We start from the raw sequence: 20534 nt of genomic DNA, 5'->3' as shown, positions 1-20534 counted from the left end.
CTTCTAGGAACAAAAGTAGTTTTGAGTGATGTTTAAGAAATTTGCATTCATCCTGAAGACAGTGGGGGTCATTCAATTGATTTGAAGCAAGAGAGGGATGCATTAGATCTGCGTTTAGAACAGTTGCTCTAGAGGTAATGTGGAAGGTGAATTGCAGGTGAAGAGAATGGTAGCAGGAGGCTGTTGGGCATAGTAGGAATCCAGGTGAAAATACTACGTTGAGTGCAGTGTTTCAGAATAAGCAAGCTTTCAATATTGATTTTTATAATGGTACAAAGTCCTGAAAGAAAGGTGTCTTTGCTTTCAGAAACTGGCATTATGTATTGCTGATTTATTGCTTGATTTTGAGTAAGTCTTTTTATTTATCCCCAGTGTGGTATTATCAGAAGTGAGGCCTTTGGGAGGAGATTAGGTCATGAGGATGGAATCCTCATGATTGGGGTTAGTGCCCTTATAAATGAGACCCCAGATTGCTCCCTCATCCCCTTCCCCTTCCACCATGTGACGTGACACAGTGAGAAAACAGCTGTCTTTGGACCTGGAAGCCAGATCTCACCAGATACCACATCTGCCAGCGCCTTGATCTTAGTCTTTCCAGTCTCCAGAACTGTGAGAAATAAATTTCTGTTGTTAGAAGCTACCCAGACTGTAGTATTTTGCCATAACAGACTGAACAGATTAAGACAGGAAAAGAAAATGAGCGAGTTTAATCAAACGTGATTAGAAAATACTTCTGATGATGAGCAGATTTGACTTCCTGATTGATATCAAAGGAGGAAGGTTCATAGAAAAGATAAAACTTAGAATAATATTGTTAAGATACATATCTTGGTCTCTCTTTCAGTACCTCTTAGTGCAAAATAGATTTTGTTTTCAGAAACTTACGAAGAAGCTTTATTATCTATGAACACTATAAACTTCTGATGATAAGCAATGTATGAAAAGCTCTGTCAGTGTAGAGTTCTTACTGCTTGAGGTTAGAGAGCACAACTTTGTAAGTTTTACAGGGTAGCATATCACATTTCTTTGCTTGGAAGATTGAGAAAGGGACGTGTGCTTTTTACAGAGAGAGTTTTATATTCTTGCATGTCTAAGCTTGTTATTGTCTCTATAATTCTAGCCCTTTAGCCTTAACCTTGACCAATTAGGAATGGACCCAAAAGCAGAAAGTTCTAGAGGGAAACCATGGAGTGGTAAGCTGTTCCAAGATGTTTGTCTTGTAAGAATGATAGCCATATTTGTTCATTCTAAAATGTTTATTGATTTTGTGCCAGGCACTGTGCAAGGATCTGGGAATAAAAATGAAAAAGAGGTCAAATTCCTTGCTTTGAATTGCTCACAGAGGTGTAGACACATATTTAAACAGTTACCTTGTAGCGCTATAAGTGCTGTCTTTAAGAGGCATGTGAACACTTTGCATATAGGTATTGTTATATGGCCTTACATTACTTCCACATCACATTTACTCATCAAAGAGTCTTAGGAAATAGTTGGTATTAATATCCTCATTCTGCAAAAGATGAAATTGAGACTAGAGAAGGGTCCTAGATTTTATTAGTGATAAGTGCCAGATTTGCACTCATGTCTTCTGATTGTAAATCTTATGGTCTTTGCACTATACATCTGTTCTCTTCTTAATAATTATCTTCCTCCTTTCCTTACCTGGGGAATTCCTCTGAAACAGAGGATTATGGGGCATGTATCACATTCACTGTTATTCTGCTGCAGGCATGAATTTGATCACGTCTGGAATCATAAAAATCTTTAATAAAAGCATCTACTAGTTTTATCATTTTAAAAGGTTAATGATTTTAGTGTTCATGTGCATGAACCAATTTAAGGACTATTAGACATTTTAAAATACCGAGGATAAAGACAATTATTATTTGATTGTGGTCATTTATAAATATGCTAGGGAAGCAGTTCTAGATCATTGATTTAAGGATGACAAACATACCAGCTTCAGAACTGGTTGAACGGCCACGTCTCTAGCTGTGTATTTGACAAAGCCAGTTCTGTGTAAATAAGTGTCAGAGGCGGCAGCCTGGTGACGTTGAAGAGCCTGGACAAAGCTAAACAGGAAAATGGTCTGGAGCTGGGTTAATTCAGGTCTCTGCCCCATCACACACCGACTGCCACGTGGCCCAGGGCTTCTCTTTGGAAAGTGAGCCATCCTTGTACCTCCCTCACAGTAGGTTCCTTGGTACGAGGGTTCAGTGGGGAGGATTGCTTGGCATGATGTGTGTACCCTTCTCTGTGATCAACACATTAAGACTGACTTTGCTGCCATTTTGTAAAAAACTGACTAACAATTGATCTTGAATACCTTGAATGCGATGATGATTAAAATGGAGTCTTAAAAGTGGTTAACATTTTTAACTAGTACAATAAACCACTTTTAGATGATTTTTATAATTCCTTATTAATGAAACATTATGAGGTATTTCAGGGCTCATGTAGTATTTTAATAAATAGCATTTTAGTTCATTGTGTCTTAAATTTTATCAACAAACAACCCTTAGTAGCAAAGAAAAGTAAATACTCGAAGGAGAATAGTGTAGAGAGGAGGTGTGTGTATGTGGGGGGTGGAGGTGGGGATAATAGTTCAAAATGGCAAGGAGGAATTTTTTGCAGGCCAATGTTTTATCTATAAAAATTATCTCAGTTTTCCATATTACTTCATTAAAAATTGCATTACTACCAATATAATATTTTAAATGTCATTATAAGAATGATGGTTCAGGAAACTATGCTTTGTTTACCAATGACTTCTAGTATATCCATCATACTTTTCATACCTTTTACTCACTATGTCATATGAGAATCACTGTCCTAGTGCAGTAGCACAGCAAACCGATGAAATAGATTTTGCACTTAAGTTCGTAGTAGAGGAAATCGAGGCCAGAAAATTTGTAACTTACCCAGGATTACACAGCTACTAGTAGGAGAACTGGGAAGTTCTCCCAAAATGTGTCCCAATCCCCAAATCCAGTGTTTGCTTACGTCACTCCTGCCATAACCAAAATATTTATTAAGAAGAATATGATATGCAGTGAAATGTGCTGAGTGTGAGTTGATGCTCAAAAGCATTGTAAGTAATTCTCTACCTTCAAGCAGTTTGTAACCTGGTGGTCTGACAGGATGCTAACATTGGGTGAAAGGTAAATATAATGATAAAAAAGCTACGTGATGTAAGGCAAGAAATGTCACAAGGTGGGTAACTGATTTCCAAGTAAGTGATAAGGGATAAAAATTACTCAGAGTTCTGAAAAGGAAGCATTTGAATTGGGCTGAAGAATATGGAAAGGCTTTGTGGAAGAAGAGACTTGACTTTTTAAGTGTTTCTCTAACTTCTCCACTGGTCTTTTGTTTATTGCTAAGAATGGCTGAAAATAGATCTAATTATGAGTTTATGTGTTTTTGGTTTTTCTGTCATTTGGAAGTTAGTTATATTTTTATGGCTTACCCCAGAATAAGTAATTTGATAATCGTGCATTCAAATTTCTGCCTTTTTCCATCCTGGGTAGTATTAAACAAATGATCTGCCATTAACCTTTAGATAAATGTTATTTGATCCCTCACATAGCACATTACTAATTCACTTAAAAAAAAAAAAGTTTGGCAAGATTTCCATAACAGGGTCTAGTAGATAGTTGATGTAAGCAGGAAGGGGAAATGGTTACGATGGAAGATAATCAAGTTTAAGTGTTGATGAGGTTAGGGCCAGGGACAAGAGACCCAGAGGAGGCTGAAGAGGGGAAGAGACTTGATGTCCTAATGGAGTTGACAGGTGGGCCCAGAAAAGAAACTGCACCATTTACACAGTGTTACCCACACAGCTCTACACCTCCTTTAGTCCTATACTTTTAGGACTGGAAGGGATTGCAGAGATGATTTGATCAGAGCTCTTTCATTATACAGAACTGAGACTAAATAACTTGCCCAAGATCATGCATAAAAGTGATAGAGTGGAGATGAAAACCTGCGTCCTCTGAGTTACAGCCCAGCTACCTCCCCTGAGAGCTAAGTGTGCAGAATTCTGGATGAGGAGGAATGTTTCTGTTGTGTTATTTGAGTCTCTTGCTCTTGTCGTTCTTTCTCATATACCAGAGTGGTTTGGAGATGGTGAGATTGTTTTATCTGATGAAGGAAGACACGTTATGTCAACATGTAGCATGTCAGCATTTCTCAGCCGTTTGTGAAGTATGCTCTTTTATGTTCCTCCCCACCTTCTGAGTACAGGGATATTGATGGAGAATCACTTCTATTTGAGCTCAATAAGTTGATACTAATTGATACAATCATGTTATTAAAAATGATAATATATATTTAGTAAAGGTGACGGCTATGTGCCTGCATTGGGTTTGATGCTATGTCTGTTATTAAAGGTAGAGCTCATTCCCCCTCCTCCAGGAATTTGTGGTCCAGTGGAGAGGCCAGTCATATACATGTATAACCGCAAATGTACCATAACTAAAATGGGACCCTTGACTCCCACCAGCTTTCATCCCCACTACACCTGTTCCTTCTATGTCATTAGGTGGTCCCACTGTCTCTTCAGTCACTCATATTAGATATACTGAAAACCTAGTGCTCACTCTTGATTCTCTTCCTTTCCTCACTCCCCTATCTAATCTAGTAGCAAACCCTCTGACACCCCCCGTTCTGCAGCTGAACTGCTGACAGACTCCTGTTTATCTTTTAAGAATCTGCCAACACTGCTTCTTCAGGAAAGTCTTTTTGATGTGTCTTCCGAGGGAGAGTTGAGTGTTCCTTCAGTGCTGCTATAGCCACCAGTAAACCTCTACTAATGATAAATGGCTGTAGTTTCTTAAAGTCAGGGAACTTAGCTCATTTCTCTTTGTAAGCCTAGTACAAGGCACATTAGACCCTCAGTTTTGAAATCAATACATTTTAAATCAGTTGTTTTTAAATCAATACATTGAGTGGAAGAATTATTAGTTGAATTTGTGATGTTTATGGAGTATGCGAGTGAAGTGAGGTGGTAAGGTAGGCAGAGGCCAGGTCTTGAAAAACCTAAATGCCACGAAAAGAAGTGAGCAAGTGTAGCTGAGCCCTAGGTCAACCAGATGTGGTCATGTGACTACTGTCTGGCTAATGAGCCCTAGGTCAACCAGATGTGGTCATGTGACTACCGTCTGGCTAATGAGCCCTAGGTCAACCAGATGTGGTCATGTGACTACCGTCTGGCTAATGAAAACAAGTGCAGCTTCCAAGAAGCCTCCTTAAAGGAGGAGCATGTCTTTCACTTTCTCTTCTTTCTGCTGGCCAGAATGAAACCTCAGTGACTGGAATTTCCCCCAGCCATCTCGATGGAGCAGGGCCACATCTTAGCATTGGCGGAATGGGAAGCTGGAAGGAGCCTTGGCAGGAAGGAGGGCGTTCCAGGAAGAGGAAGAGAATGAAAGGACAGATTTAAAGGTCAGAGAGAAGAGGATGAAAAGGAGATTGAAAAGGATTCATCAGAGCGATGGGAGAAAACCAAGAGAGTGATTCAGTAAGGAGGAACTGGGCAACCACTACCAGTTGAGTAAGATAGAGATCAGGAAGATGTCACTGGATTTGACCTGGTGGCCTTGTTAAGCCACGAAGGTGGTGAGAGAGAAGTAATACTGCAGTGGGCTGAAGGGTGAATTGAAGAGTGAGAGGTGACTCTCGAAAGACGTTTGCCCGAAGAGACAGAATTTAGAGTAGAGGGACTAGCTGGAGCAAGTTGTGAAGTGAACATTTTTCCGAGATGCTGGAATATGTTTGTATGCTGATGGGAATAATCCTATTGAGAGGAAAAGAGAAAAGAGGCAAAGTCTTAAGAAGATGAGTTGATACAATCCAGAGTAAATGGCCAGAGATGGGACGTTTGCAAGAAGGAGGGACACTTCCTCCATGGTAAAGGGAGCGAAGAAGAAAATGGGGCATATGTGTGGGTAGGTTTATAGATCTGGGATGCAGGCATGAGGAGGCTCCTATCTAAACCCCTGTGTTTTCTCCTGAAATATTTAGCAAGGTCATCAGCCGAAACCTCCTAGGTAGTAAGGTTGTCATCATCCCCATATCTTGTCCGTCTCTTCTGCTTTAGCTTATGTTCTGTGCTGTGAGGAGAGTCTTTCTCAAGTTTCGGAAGGATCGTGTAGCTGCCTTAAAATTCTTCAGTACCTCTGCTTCCCGTGGCATGGAAGACAGACACATCCCAGTCAGGGCCCATCCTCCTCTCCCAGCAGCGTTTCTCTCCTGTTACTCACTGTGCTCCATCCAAAGCCAACTGCACGGTTGCCCTCAAACAACTTGTCCTTGCTGGTTCTTAACTTTTGAACATGCTCTTCTGGCACTGTCCCTTTCTCCTACCTGGTGAACTCATTCTCCAATACCTAGTTCTCATACGGCATCCCTTTAAATCTCTTTGATTCCACTCCCCCTTCCACAGGCTAAAACTATTTCGCTTTTATTTATATATCTGTATAACTGTCCTTATATTATAGCTTATTCATCTGGATTGGGTACAGTGTCTGAGAGATAACAGGCACTGAGTAGATGAATTTTGATTGTTTTACTTGTTCCTTTAATAATTCTTAATGAAATTACAATGAAATATTACTCTTAGTATGTAATGCAAATGAAACATTATTTTTTTCTTTTCTTTTTTTTTCCTAGGTGGTTCTGGAATGGAGCCGGGATCAATACCATGTTTTGTTTGATTCCTACAGAGACAATATTGCTGGAAAGTCCTTTCAAAATCGGTGAGAAGAGATCAGTTTTGGAGAGGAATTTATTTGGACTTAAGTGATGAGTCATGAAATCACCCAGGCTTTAAATATAGCAGTTGAAGGGAGCTTTCCAAGTTGTAGCTGTGGCTTAAGTCGTTCAAGACTACTTCCATCTAAGGGGAACCTTGTAGTCCGTCTTCAAGTTTTACAGATGGAAAATCTGACTCCCAAAGAGTAATCTTGCCTTGCACTTTATTGAGTACTCTAAGTTACATGGTCTCATTTTATCTTTGCCCCAGTTCTGTGACATAAAGGTCATTTCATCCCCCTGTAGAATGAGGAAACTGGGCGGCTTACTCTGCAGCCACTTCTGAGCTCTGGCCAGTATTCTTCGGTTGACATCACTCTGTTAACCAGGGCTATCCCTATGATGGCTACCACTCCTGGACCCTCACCTGTCTCTGTGGTCACCACATCTTGCTGCCTTGCTGTAGGAAGGAACAAACAACCTCACAGGTTGTGTCTTTTGCTCCTTAAGGCCAAACTTCTTGGCGTAGCCATTTTGAATGCTGTCATCAACACTTCTTTTCCTTGGAGAGTTTTCTTCCCTCACAAGACAGACCTCGGAACAGAAGCAATCTTTCCAGCATCTTCCTTCCCTTCTTGCAGCTAAAATGAATCACACAGGCTCTTTTCAGTTTTTGTCTATAAAACTATTCCTTATATTCTTTTATAGTATAAAAGCAATGTACGTGGTGAAAATAGTTCAAGCATTACAGAAAAATAAAAAGTAAATTCTCTCTCTTCCAGTCCGAATTTCCCCTCACCCAGAGGAACCACTTAATGGATTTTTGTTTTGGATTCCTCTGGTGATTATCATTCTAACTTTAAAAAATAAATAAAGTTTTCTCTTTTTTGATTTATTCACTTTATGCAGTCTCTGTTGATTCTCCTTTTCATTGTAATGGCTCACAGCCAGTCACTATAGGGCAAGGAGCAAGAGAAGACCACAATGAACATGGGGTAGCTACTAAGGTAGTTAACCTCACAAAAGACCTTGGTTTAAATGTCAGGCCGTACATGGAAACTTTTACTGTCATTTTTCCCTGAGGAGAAGTCTCATAAATTTTTCCCTCTACTCTCACTGAACCAGAAAACCTAATGAAACAGTAAGTAATAATAGGTGTCAATTGACACACCTTGACAGTTTTTTGAGAACCTATATCACCGACTCTTCTGGAGCCCTTGTCCCCCACTTGGAAGCACTTTCTTGTCCCTTTATTCACTTTTTATAAGTGCTTATGTGATTTCTATCAAGTGAGTAGTTTTAAAAATAACTGTGCTAATTAGATGTATTGATTATTATAGTCCTGACTAACTCAGTGAAGAAGGGTTATGGGATTCCTTGAATTGACCTAAAACTTTACTCTTTGCTTTGATCCTTAAGGCACCCTATGTATGAATGCCATCCCTGAATTTGCTCCTTCAGCAAAGATGGGATCTTTGAGTTTTACTCTATTTTAGAGCCTGAGATATTACGATCTGCTGTGAAGGATTTCATCGTCTAGAATGGGAGGTAGCTTACAAGCAAATAATTAGCAAAGTAGGGAAACTAGGTCTTAGGAGCTCTTAAAATAACAGTCTTGAAGACTCCGGGGGACTGTGAAATCAAAACTGTTTTTTATTAAAATACTAAGGTGTTATTACCCTTTTTTACTGTGTTGACATTTGCACTGATGGTGTAAAAGCAGTGGTGGGTAAAATTGCCACACCTGAACGTGAGTCATTGTATTCTTCACCACCACTTTTTTGCAGGGGGAAGAAAAAAAGCTAGTTTCACCTTAAAAAGTTCATGATAAAGCAGCAAACATTATTGCTTTAATAATATCTTGACCCTTTGAGTAAACATTTTGTTTTTTTTTTTTTTATGTCTTTGTGATGAAATAAGAAGCACACATAAAACATCTGACTGCTTGGTGACGGTCTTGAGGAAAAAGCCCTGTGTGATTATCTGAGTTATAACCTGTACTACTAGCTGGCTCTTCTGTTTCACGGAACACCATTGTTATACCTTGAAAGGACAGATTCAAGTATGGTTACTTAGGCTTGGTTATTTGGCAGGTATTTTCTTGACAGTGAACAAAGCAGTCCTGTATTTAACGATATTTGGAAAATATCGTTATTTTCATTAAAAAAGTTATTCATATAAATAGTTAACATGTGAAGGGGTTTATTATTTTTAAATGAATTAGTATTTTTAAAAGGTCTTTTATTTTCCAATATGGCAAATGTGGATAGTTATAACCTATATACCAAAGCTTTTTGGGGTCTTTAATAATTTTTAAGAGTGCAGAGGGTCTGGAGACTAAAAAGTTTGGGAACCATTTCCTTACCATAGCAGTTCTCAAACTTCAGTGTGAACCAGGATCCCATGGAAGGCTTGAGAAAATAAAGTTTCTCCCTACTCCCAGTATTTCTTAGTCTGTAGGTTCAAAGGGGCTCAGAGAATTTTCATTTCTAACAGGTTCACTGGTGATACTCAAGTGGCCGGTCTGGTGACCACACTTTGAGAACTGTTACACTAACAGATTCCTAATGAAATACAATTTGCCTACTTTTCCAATCTTTACTTTAATAATACTTTTCCTAAAAAAAAAAAAAAGATCAAAATGGGTTATCTATTTTTCACTCATATATTTATTATCTGCTCAACCTACTGTGCCTTATGCTGTACTAGATGCTGATGGTGCAGTTGTATAAAAATCTGCCTTGAGGGCCTTTGAAACGTAGAAGGAGATCTAGCTTAGAAAATCTAGATTTGAGGTCAGCAGTTTTAATCAAATACTCTTGTCCTCTTTTTGAAGAATTTTATAAAATTAAATTTTTAGGGGGTGACATTGGTTAATAAAATTATATAGGTTTCAAGTGTACAGTTCAATAATACATCATCTGTATATTGCATTTTGTGTTCACCACCGTCAGATCTGTCACCATATTTTGACTCCATTTGCCTTTGTCTGCCTTCCCCTTTCCCGCTTTTCCCTCTGGTAACCACTAAACTATTGTCTGTGTGTTAAATATTTCTCCTCAAATTAAGCTTGCATTACAATGTAGTTTAATTTTTATGCAGGGATATTTCAGAATTGCCTGATTTTGACGATGACAAGTAAATGGATCATACATAACATATCACATGTTGTAATGTATTTTAAAACACCATAATGTTTATAGGAAGTTTTCATTGTTTTGCTAGTTTTTCTTTTTATTGTTATTTGCCCTGAATGAAAAAAAAAATCATGTCACTATTGTCAGTATCAAGTGAATATATAAATTGCCTATGGCTGCTAATCATGAGGTAGTATTAAGAGTAAAATCTCTCTTCCAACCCTTTCATTCTAAGATACTATTTAAGTTCTAAGTTTTCTTACGTACTTTATAGAGCATAGAGACTATAGAACCAAGAGACTGTTAAGTGCCTTTATATTCATTTAAGCCATACTGATGAAAAGTTGTATCACTGTCACCGCAGCTTTGGTTCTGAGTCATAGGTGACTTATATAGTCTTTGGTTCTGTGATAGAGGCTTCCATCTCATTTGGGAACTAAGATAGTGGTCTCGTGGTTAGAACAAAAGACTCCAACTTACTGTGACCATGATCTTAGACAAACAACTGACTCACTGACCTGGAGCAGGTCACACATCACATGATTTCCTTAGGGGTGTTAGTTTGACACCAGAGGATTAAATCGGTCATATAATACAGCTTTGTTAGAAGAACCGGTACATAAATGCATTATATACTTACATTGTTTTCCTCAGCTGAATATGTATGGATATCTCTTGATTCTATTTAAAAACCTTTAATAGCAGAAGTTTTGGAACGTGTAATTCTTTTTTTAACCTTTTAAAAATATATCACTTAAGCAGTTTTTTCAAATCAATTTTCAGTCTGAGCATAGACCACCTGAGAAGTTGGGAGTGAAATGACCTTGGGTAATTTACATGAGGGTAATGTCTTTTTTTTTTTTTTTTTTTAATGGAAAAGACTAGTGTACATGTCGAGGGAGTGAACTACTGGTTTATTTACCAACAAGTGTATATTAAACCCCACTTATGGACCAGGCACTATTCCTAGGCATGTGTTAAATAGGAGGAACTCTTTAACCCCTCATAGAACTGGCATTTTACTGGGGGAGGCTTTTTTTTTTTTTAACCTTAAAAATGTGAATTATAACCTATATATAAATCAACAGCTCTCAAAGTGAATTTTTTGACCAGCAGCATAGGCATTACATGGGAAGTTGTTAGAAATGCAAATTCTGGGGTCCTAGTCCAGACCTAATGAATCAGATTGTGGGGATGGAGCCCAGCCATCTTTTACAAGTCCTACATGTGATTCTGATACCTGCTAACGTTTGAGAACCATCAATATAGATAAGTGCAGAAAAAACCTAGATGAGGATGCTTTTGCACACCATTACTGTAAGAAGAGAGAGACTAAAGATAAAGGAAAGAGAAGAAATAATTCATGAAGCAGGGCATGATAACATTTCTGCCCTAGAGATACTCCTATCTCTGGAAGATAGACATGCGTAAAAAAGTAGTCCAGCACAGTGTGCCAAGCCTTCCTTAGAATACAAAGCACAGTAGAAGCTGCATGTTAAGCAGTACGTTCTATTTGTGAGAACTGAGGGAAGGGGTCATTGGGGAAGGAGGACGTCGTTGACAGGAGCGCGAAAGAAAGGATATTGCAGGCAGAGGGGAACCATGTCCAAAGGCACAAGAGCCTACACGTTCTTACCCTGTTTGGGTAAGGGTATACAGTTGGAATGTCTAGAACATGAGGTATAGATTATGAAGGAGTTTAGATTTTATTCTGCAGGCAGTGGTGAATCTTGACAGGAGGGTCGGTAGATGCTCAGTGATCACAGATACCTGATTATGAGGTGATTCTTCATTTTCCTCCTGAAGCTCCGGGTCCCCTGTTACCTCGTTAACTCCACCTCTCCTGTGCTCTTCCCTTTGCTCCCGTTATCTCTGCCACACCAGCTTCAGTTCCTTGACTGTGCCAGATAAGTGTCTGCCTCAGGGCATTTGCATAGGGTGTTCCGGTTCTTTGGACCATTCTTCCCCAAGCTACCCATGTGGCTTGCTTCCTCACTTCCTTCACATCTTTACTGGAATGCCACTTTCCAGTGAGGCCATTGCTAATTTCCTTACTTAACACTGACCTCCCACATAGACATACTTCATATCCCCTGCTTTATTTTCTCCATAAGAATGTTGAACATCATTTGACTTTATTTGGTTTATTTTCTGCCTTCGCCTTTCTAGAGTGTAAGCTCTATGACGGGACAGATTTTGGTTTTGTTTTATTTCCCGCCGAGTCCCCAGCATCTAGAACACTGCCTTACACAAAGTGCCCATAAAATACTTATTCAGTGAATGAGGAAACACTCCTCCTATCATCGCACCTGCTTCTCTTAAGCCAGAAGTGGTTGTCACTTCTACTATTTAAACATTTCCTTCCATAATTGGAAAGATTGAAACACCAAACCACATTTATTTTCCCATGTGATAATTAACCCTGCACTGAGTGAGATAACTGCAGCCAAAAGCAAAGATGTGATGTTTCGGTTACACTTTGGAGCCCTTCCTGCTGCCCTGTGCCTGGCCCGTGAGGAAGACCAAAGGAGGGAAAGCTTTGGTCCTTGGCCTAAAGAAAAAAACACAAACAAACAAAAAAACTGTACCGTTTCTAGGAATAGACCCACCTTTAAACAGAACCACCCACAGTATGTATTGTGTTTTGTGTCGCTGTGAGCTCCTGTGTCGTGGATGGGTATGGATGGAGCCCTGAAAGACGGGTGGGATTTTGGTAAGTCGATGAAAGGGGTAAAACCTGAACGAAAACACTAAAATTAGGCTCAGACAGGATACTTAATTAAAAGCCTGCCTGACCTCTTATTTTGAAGATGGCAAGGGAAAAATAGAGCAGGCTCGGGAAATTCTGCGCTAGTGTGTCACAGAAACCACTGACTCACTCAGCAGATGCTGAGCTCCGATGTGCCGGGCACTCTTCTGATTTGTTGGGTACTTCAGGGAACAAACGGAAGTTTTCTGTCTTCTTGGAGCTTGCACTCTAGGGGAGGGACACATAATTACCAGTACATAACAAGTCGATTATTTAATGTGTCAGGTGATAAGTGCTATTAAAACAAAGAGCAGAACCAGGAGGATTAGGAGGAATTGGACGGGGGGGACAGCAGAGAACAGGAAGGCCGCCGCAGTAAATCGGGCTAGATCTTTGTTGTGGACTGCTTGCTAACTTTTTAAAAATAATTTAGTTTGAGCTTCTAATATTTTTTTCCATGTTTGGCTGCATTTGTATCCCAGTCTCCCCATTTTTACAAAACTGAGAACGTAACAGTTTAAAGTGAGCTTCTAAGATCTCCACGGTCTTAAATGTGGTGGGATTACCTTTTCATTGATTTTTTTCATAACCTCTTAAGTTTAAACCCTGTTTTACTCTTATTCCCAAATATATTGGAAAAATGCGTCTGAGCTGGAGGACTTGTTTTACCCTAGGCTCTGTCTTCCCATGCCCATTGACGTGGTTTACACCTGGGTGAATGGCACAGATCTTGACCTACTGAGGGAACTACAGCAAGTCAGAGAACAAATGGAAGAGGAGCAGAAAGCAATGAGGTAAAACTCATATTTTAAAAAGCAGAACACCAAAAGCTCTACAGGTACAAGTACAGTTCAGAAGGGTAAGGTGACATTCACAGTGCTATCCAAACAAGAATCTGTACCCCAAGCTCATGCTGTTACAAGATCTTGGGAGCCATACGTCTGACCCTTGTTTCTGGGTACCAAAAAAGGACTCGGCCACTTTGGCAAGATCCTGGCCTCACTTTGGTAGGTGGCCATTTTAGTGCATGACACTCCAGTGATGTCTTCCTTGGTCTTGAGGAGCCTAAAGGTGGAGGAGCCTCCAAGGTGCTCTAGGCTTCTAGCTCAGTTTGAGTCCCACATTGATAGCCTCGAAAAGTAAGATTTTATTATGCAAAATAGCTGTATAGTAAGGTGGTTTATTCTCTTGAAAAAAAAAACAGGCTGATAGACTGAAATTATTTTTTCCACTTGATAAAGGCACTAAAAGGTATATTCCCTTTGCTAAACCCTTTTAATATCAAATAGTACTCTGTGGAACTAGAAACTTTGGTAAATTTTTTTCTTAATGCAGAATTTCGATCCTTTTATTTAATTTATCTGAGAAAGGTACAGTAGGCTTCTGGTGAGGCTTCAGAGCTAGGGACCTGGCTGATGTAAACTTCCCCTCCGGTTCCTTGGGAGTATTTGCGGAGAATTTCCCCGCTCACTTCTTTGTGAGTGTTATAGTTGCCCCCCAGTTGTGTGTTGTTGGCCATGTTATTCTGCAACAAATGGTCTCCTTCCATGTTAGAGAATATAAGACCTTCCCAGCGTGAAAATGACCTTGACAGCCCGGTACCACATTTCACTAGTAAAACGTAAAAGCTTATATTTTAAGTAAACTGACTTAATTACTGTGGGAGGTGCCTGATAATATTTGTTGGTCACATTTCATTGAAACATATAATTTATTATGCCCATTAAGTGTTATAAGCATTGTACTACTTCCTGACCAACTAGTTAGTGCCAGTGGAGTAACCAGAAGATCAGTGTCATAAGTCATCTCTTACTCACTTTTAGGGCCAGCACTAGTTCATGCATATGTAACGAAATATATTTGCTTTTATTAGAGAAATCCTTGGGAAGAACACAACAGAACCAACTAAGAAGAGGTAAGAAGTTTAATTTTCCTCTCAGGAATAAAAATTGAAGGATCGAAGTGGAACTTCTGGGTTCTCACTTGTTTTCGTTGGAAACACAGTATTTTGTATTTACTATTTCTTCTGTTCAGTCCCTCTTTGGCTAGTTTTGACCCCCAAATTAAGTGAATCCATTAGATGGGAAATTTTGCAGTGCCAAAGGCATAATTAATTGAGAACTCTGGTGGTTTGGGTTGTAGCGAACCAAAGCTTTATTGTTTCTTGGAAGCGCTAGAAAGGTTTTTTCCTCTGTCATTCCCATTAATCTGTCTTAGTGTACTGTGCTCTTGGTTCACTTAAACTCTTAACTTACACCCAGTGTTTTCATTTATAGAATTTATATCCATTATTTAATTATGTGTTCAATATGTATTTTCTTATATTTAAAAGCTGTCAAAGTTGTATGTCTTATATTTGAAAACTTGGATAGGGAATTTAGCCCAATGGCAGGAATCAGATATACTTATCTTGATTTGAATCATTCCTGATTCTTGATAGGTTCTTAAAACAAGACCGTTTCACTGAGAAGTGGAAGTCTCTTAATTACTACTTTCTCCACTTAACCATTAGACTTAAATTAGAAGAGTTCCTCATAGAAACAATTCTGAGGAATTTAGAGATTCGGAAGTACCTTTTGAATCATCTCTTTATGTTAATTATATATATTTATTGATATATACCACCATTAATTTTGTTACTTATAAATGCCTTTTAAATTGTTTAAAGTAATGGTGCAGTGTTACAGAAGGATTGAGAGGAAGTGAAAAGAACAAATACAGAATTATGGTCCTCATTCAACAACTATAACTATTTTATTATTCCCTTTTCACGCATGTTCTAATAGTTATAATCCGTGTGCAATTTTGTAACCTATTCTGTTTTTAAAATTTTATATCATCATACACATTTCTTTGTTGATAAATTATCTTTATGCTTCTCACTTTTAAATTTCAATAGTAGTATAATAGTCCACAAAGTAGCTGTTCTATAATTTACTAAATGTTAGGCACTTCTTGTATTTTCTTTATTGTCAATACTTTGTCATATTTTATTTGGATCTGTGACATTTTCTTTGCATGGGTTTGTTTGTTTTTCCTGTTTGTTTCTCTTCTCCTACTCGGACTAGATTCATGGAAGTAAACTACTGAGGAAGAAGCATATGTATGTTTTTATACTATGTGTATGTATTACCCCATTGCTTTTCCCAAGAGGAAATGGCAAACACCCATTAAGGGTCACACCAGCAGTTTTTGAGAATATGTTTACTGTACTTGCACTAACATTGAGTCATCATTTATTGAGGGAGCTAATTTAGTAAGCAAAAGGTGATCCCTCATTGTTTTCTTTTTTATTTCTTTGATTATTCATGAGATTGGTCCATTTTATATATTGTTCAGCCTGTCATAGCTCCCACTTTGTGAATTCTCTAGCCATGTTCTTTACCCATTCATTTACTTAGGTAATAAGTTTATTCTAGGTATTTATTATGTGTAGATCGAAATACTTCATAGAAAATCATCTTAGAACCTCGTCACATATGCTTTTGTTTGCATCAGTGTGACGTCACATCCAATATATTAAATTGCATTCTAATTGGAATTGGTAAATTGTATCTGGTATGATGACACTCTGTCAACCAGAATTTATCTACTTCCTGATCGGCCTAATGGGCTTCACTGGAGATATGATTAACCTTTGAAATGATAGTGATGAAATGCTTACTTTTCAGTGCAACTTGGAGTTAATAAAGTTTGGAGACAATGTTGTTAGTAGAAATTTGGAAGCTCTCTTTAAACTGGTACTTGTTTAATAATTTTATGTATCATACTTGTTAACTTACTAAATTTTTATATTCTTGAGATAAAAGTCTTTGTTTATTAAAATATCATGATTTTTATAGGGTGTAGAAAACATCTGGAAAGTTCAGTAGTACCAACAATCTTCTTAGTGTCGAGTAACATTTCAGGAGTGCAGTTGTGAGCATGTTGGTGTTTCTTTCAGTGAGAAGCAGTTGGAATGTTTGCTGACACACTGCATTAAGGTGCCAATGCTCGTCCTGGACCCAGCCCTGCCGCCCAACATCACGCTGAAGGACCTGCCATCTCTTTATCCTTCTTTTCATTCTGCTAGTGACATATTCAATGTTGCAAAACCAAAAAACCCTTCTACTAATGTTTCGGTAGTTGTTTTCGACAGTACCAAGAATGGTAAGATCTTCTTGTGGGTATTTGAAAATCATGTAATCATTGGATGTTTGAATAACAAAATTAAGAATGGAGCAGAAACGAGTCAATTTTAAAGAAATTCAGTTTCAAAGAAATAAAAAGAGAAGCAAAGGAGCTGACATTGTATCTCAGCCCTAACCTCAGAGGTACACGTGTAATACACATGCTTTCCGTGCTTGGGTCAGGGCCTTAAACCTGGTACTCCCACATATACCTTACTGTCTTGCTCTTAGTTATTCTGGAAGGTTTAAAAAAATTTTTTTTTAAACCATATAACTCTTCACTGGTGTTATTTTCTGCAGTTTGGACAGAACATACCTGGAACATTGAAACATCTGGTTATATAATTGATTTAACCAAATAGAGTTAAAATTGTAATTCCTTCCATAAAACTGCACCCTCATCCTGAGAGATCCCCTCCTCCCACTTGGCCTCTGAACCATGAACCATGCCTATTCCTCCTTAGCCTCTGGTCTCCCCTCGTTTCTCTGCACCAAACCTCTCTACTTGGAGGCTCTGTGTGTTTTAACATTTGTAATGTAAATCTTTGGCTCTTTCTTTCTTTTTACCTCTAACAACTAATAATTAACCTTATCCTATTACTCACTTTTGGTTTTTTTTTTTTTGTGTGTGGATGATTCATAGAGTCTTACACTACTCACCTCATTTCTTTTACTCTAGACTGAATTCCTTCACATAGACGCCAGTCATAGACACCTAGCTGCTCTGTAAATTTCTTCTCCAATCTGTCCAACTCACAACTGTAAAAAATTAGAAAACTCTGTTTTATCAATTCACAGTTACAAACTCCTTTTCCCGGTGTTTAGGATTCAGCTTTAATTGCTTTGATTTTGCCCACTGATCCTTACCTGCTTGCCCTCTTGGCATTCCCTCAAAGGTGGCAGTGTTTTTACACATGTGTGCTGCTGCTTCTCCCTTTCCTCTTCCTCTCCTAGCTCATCTCCTGTTCTTCCCCTACCCATCTCAAGTTCTGTCTCCTCCGTGAAGATCCTGGACTAGTACATTCACAGTGATTGTATTTTGACTTTTCCGAATTCTTGTAGTGCTTGTGACCTAATTCACAACTTAGTTTTTGATTGTACAGCAGTCTATATTGTTCTCATCTAATTTCTTTATTGAGCAGAAGCTTCAGCCCTCAACAGTTTGTATCCTGAGCAGCATCTACCAAAGTACTCACTTCTTGGTACTTAACAAATTATTTGTAATTTGAAAGTAAATTATAACCTTCCCAAGTATAGATATCACCCTCTTCACACTATAGATCTGTCCTGGACTATTTAGTGTAAATAACTTCTGTTTTTCTATTTAAGTTATACTTTAAATCTATAGGGGAAGTAAAGGGATAATCTTTGACAAGTTATAACAAATTATCTGATATATTGTTTGGCTAAATTTAGCTTTATTTGTTAAATTAAGGTTTCCTTAACTTAAGGTACATTTCATCTAAAAAGAAAAAGGAATGACATGTTAATAATTATAACTCAGTTGTAACGTCTATGGAGGGAATCTTGAGTGTTCCTCTACTAATTTTATAACATAGCAAAGACTTAATAGATTGTAAATTTTGATGTAAGTAAAATCTATTAAACTATAGTCTTCTAAACATTGTTTTTGAATTCCCTCTTGGGTTTCCATTTGACAGTTCTGCTTATATTCATGCAGTAAAAATTATTGAGCCATGCTCTGAATTGGTGGTTGTTCTAGGTAACAGAGAAACAGCAGAGAACAACAACAATAAAAAAACACACTTCTGCCTTCATGGAGCTTATATTTCTAGTGGGCCACAGACTCACTCTTTATTATCTTCAGTTATCTAGATCAGGAATTGCCAACACCTTTCTTAAAGGACCAGATAGTAAATACTTATATAAGACTTTAACATTTAACCTTTTTAAAATGTAAAAACTTTTTAGCCTGGGATCATACAGAAACAGGTAGCGGCTAGAATTTGACCATGGACTGCCAACCCCTGATTTCGATTAAAAAATTTGTAGCCATACTTGACATTTCATTGATCTCATTCAACCCCTCTCTAGTTCATCATCAAGATCTGTTGACTTTTTTTTCCCTTCTGCCCCTCTTCTGATTAGCCTGCCACTACACTTATCTTAGACTCCACCAATTGAACAGTACTTCAACAGTCACACAAGCCAGGCCTGTGGGCCCTGACCTGGGTCTCCTCAGCAAAGCAGGTTTTCCAGTCAAGCTTATCCCTTTTGATGTACAGGAAATGAATTTCCTCCCATGACAATTCATTTTACCTCTGGACTGCATCGACCTTTACAATTACAAAGTGTTCTTACAGCTTTCTCACACTGGTGAAATTTGTACCCCTTGGGATCCTACAGAACTAATGTAATCCCTTTCCCACGTGAGATTTCTTTTTCATTCTTGTTCTTTAAGCTGTGTCCTGGGGGCTTGTCTGCCTGCATCCTAGTTTGCACTTTTCAGAAAGGACTTTAGTTTCCATTATTTTTAAAGTATGTCAGCTAGAAATGAACATTCTATTTCAGTGTGGTTCAGTCTTCAAATTGACTATTCACTCAGCAAGTATTTAAAGTACATACTATGCACCAGGTGCTGAAGATGGGGGAAAAAAAAATCTCTGCCCTCATTGAGTTTATATCTTGGCAGAAGCAGACAGACAATAAATATACAAGTAAATCATACAGTTTGTAGAAGATTAGTGCTATAGAGAAAACTTGAGCAGGGGACATTGGATGATAGGTGTAGGCTCAACGAGAAGGTGATTTTTGGGTAAAAACTTGAAGAAGGGGAGAGAGCCAGCAACATGGATATATGGGGAGGGAGTGAATCACGTAAGTGGAATAGCCAGTGCAGAGGTTCAGAGGCAGGAGTGCGTCTGCCATGTTTGAAGAAGAGCAGGGAGGCCAGTGTGGCTGGAATAGAAGGACCGGGAGAGGGGATGAGAGATGAGCCTGGAGAAGTAACGGGACCAAATGATGTAGACCCTGGTGGCCACGACAAGGACTTTGGCTTTAACTCGGAGTGTGATGGGGAGTCGTTGGAGGGTTTGGAGTAGGGTGGTAATGTGATCTGACTTTTGTTCCAAAAGGATCTTCTGGCTGTGTGGTGGGAATAGACTGAGAAGGGGCAAAAGGTGTAATAATTTGGGCAAGAGGGAAGGTGGCTTGGAACAGAGTGGTGGTGAGAAGTGGTTGGGTTCTGGACATTCTGGAGGTCAACCCGACAGGGTTTCCTGACATGTTGGTGTTGGGGAGGATCACCTTTCTTGTTCTGAGTACTCTGCTGCTATTTAAAAGCACAAAACAGTGATAAGTATGGCCACAGCACATTGACCATCATGCCAAACTCAGTGTTGACTAAGACTCTTAAGTCTTTAAAAAAAAACTTATATGTGCTAATGTTCACATACCTCTTTTAATCTATGCTTATGTGATTTTTGTGTGTGTGTGTGCCAAGTTAAAAATCTTAATCTTAGTTTGTAGGAGATTTTATTTTGTTAGATTTGACTTATTGCTCTAAATAAGAACTTTGGGGAACCCTTAGTCTGTTGCCCAGGATAGTAGCTTCTCTGTCAGCTTCATGTAACCCACACATTTCACAAGTTGGCCTTCTGTATCTTCCATTATCTCAATGGTTTGTTGAACAAGATAGAACCTATGACAGACCTCTAAAACCTTTCTCTAGGTTGATCCTGGCTTTATAATTTCACACTCTTCAGTTAG

General features: G+C 38.6%; 1 protein-coding gene across 3 annotated transcripts in view; it reads left to right on the top strand.

Annotated features, from left to right (window-relative positions):
• Nucleotides 1-20534, top strand: part of GNPTAB (N-acetylglucosamine-1-phosphate transferase subunits alpha and beta) — a 58070-nt gene that overhangs the window by 8446 nt on the left and 29090 nt on the right. For 2 of the 3 annotated variants that reach the window (XM_016127047.2, XM_036237360.1), the window contains exons 2-5: nt 6670-6755; nt 13311-13430; nt 14510-14551; nt 16580-16785. In XM_016127047.2, coding sequence (XP_015982533.2) covers nt 6670-6755; nt 13311-13430; nt 14510-14551; nt 16580-16785 — 454 coding nt within the window. Of the gene's footprint in view, nt 1-5293; nt 5443-6669; nt 6756-13310; nt 13431-14509; nt 14552-16579; nt 16786-20534 lie in introns of those variants that run through there. The other variant, XM_036237359.1, reaches the window with a different exon arrangement.

The sequence above is a fragment of the Rousettus aegyptiacus genome, unplaced genomic scaffold (genome assembly GCF_014176215.1).
Source record: "Rousettus aegyptiacus isolate mRouAeg1 unplaced genomic scaffold, mRouAeg1.p scaffold_m13_p_2, whole genome shotgun sequence".
Taxonomy (NCBI): Eukaryota; Metazoa; Chordata; class Mammalia; order Chiroptera; family Pteropodidae; genus Rousettus; species Rousettus aegyptiacus.
This window is presented reverse-complemented; position numbering and strand designations above follow the sequence as displayed.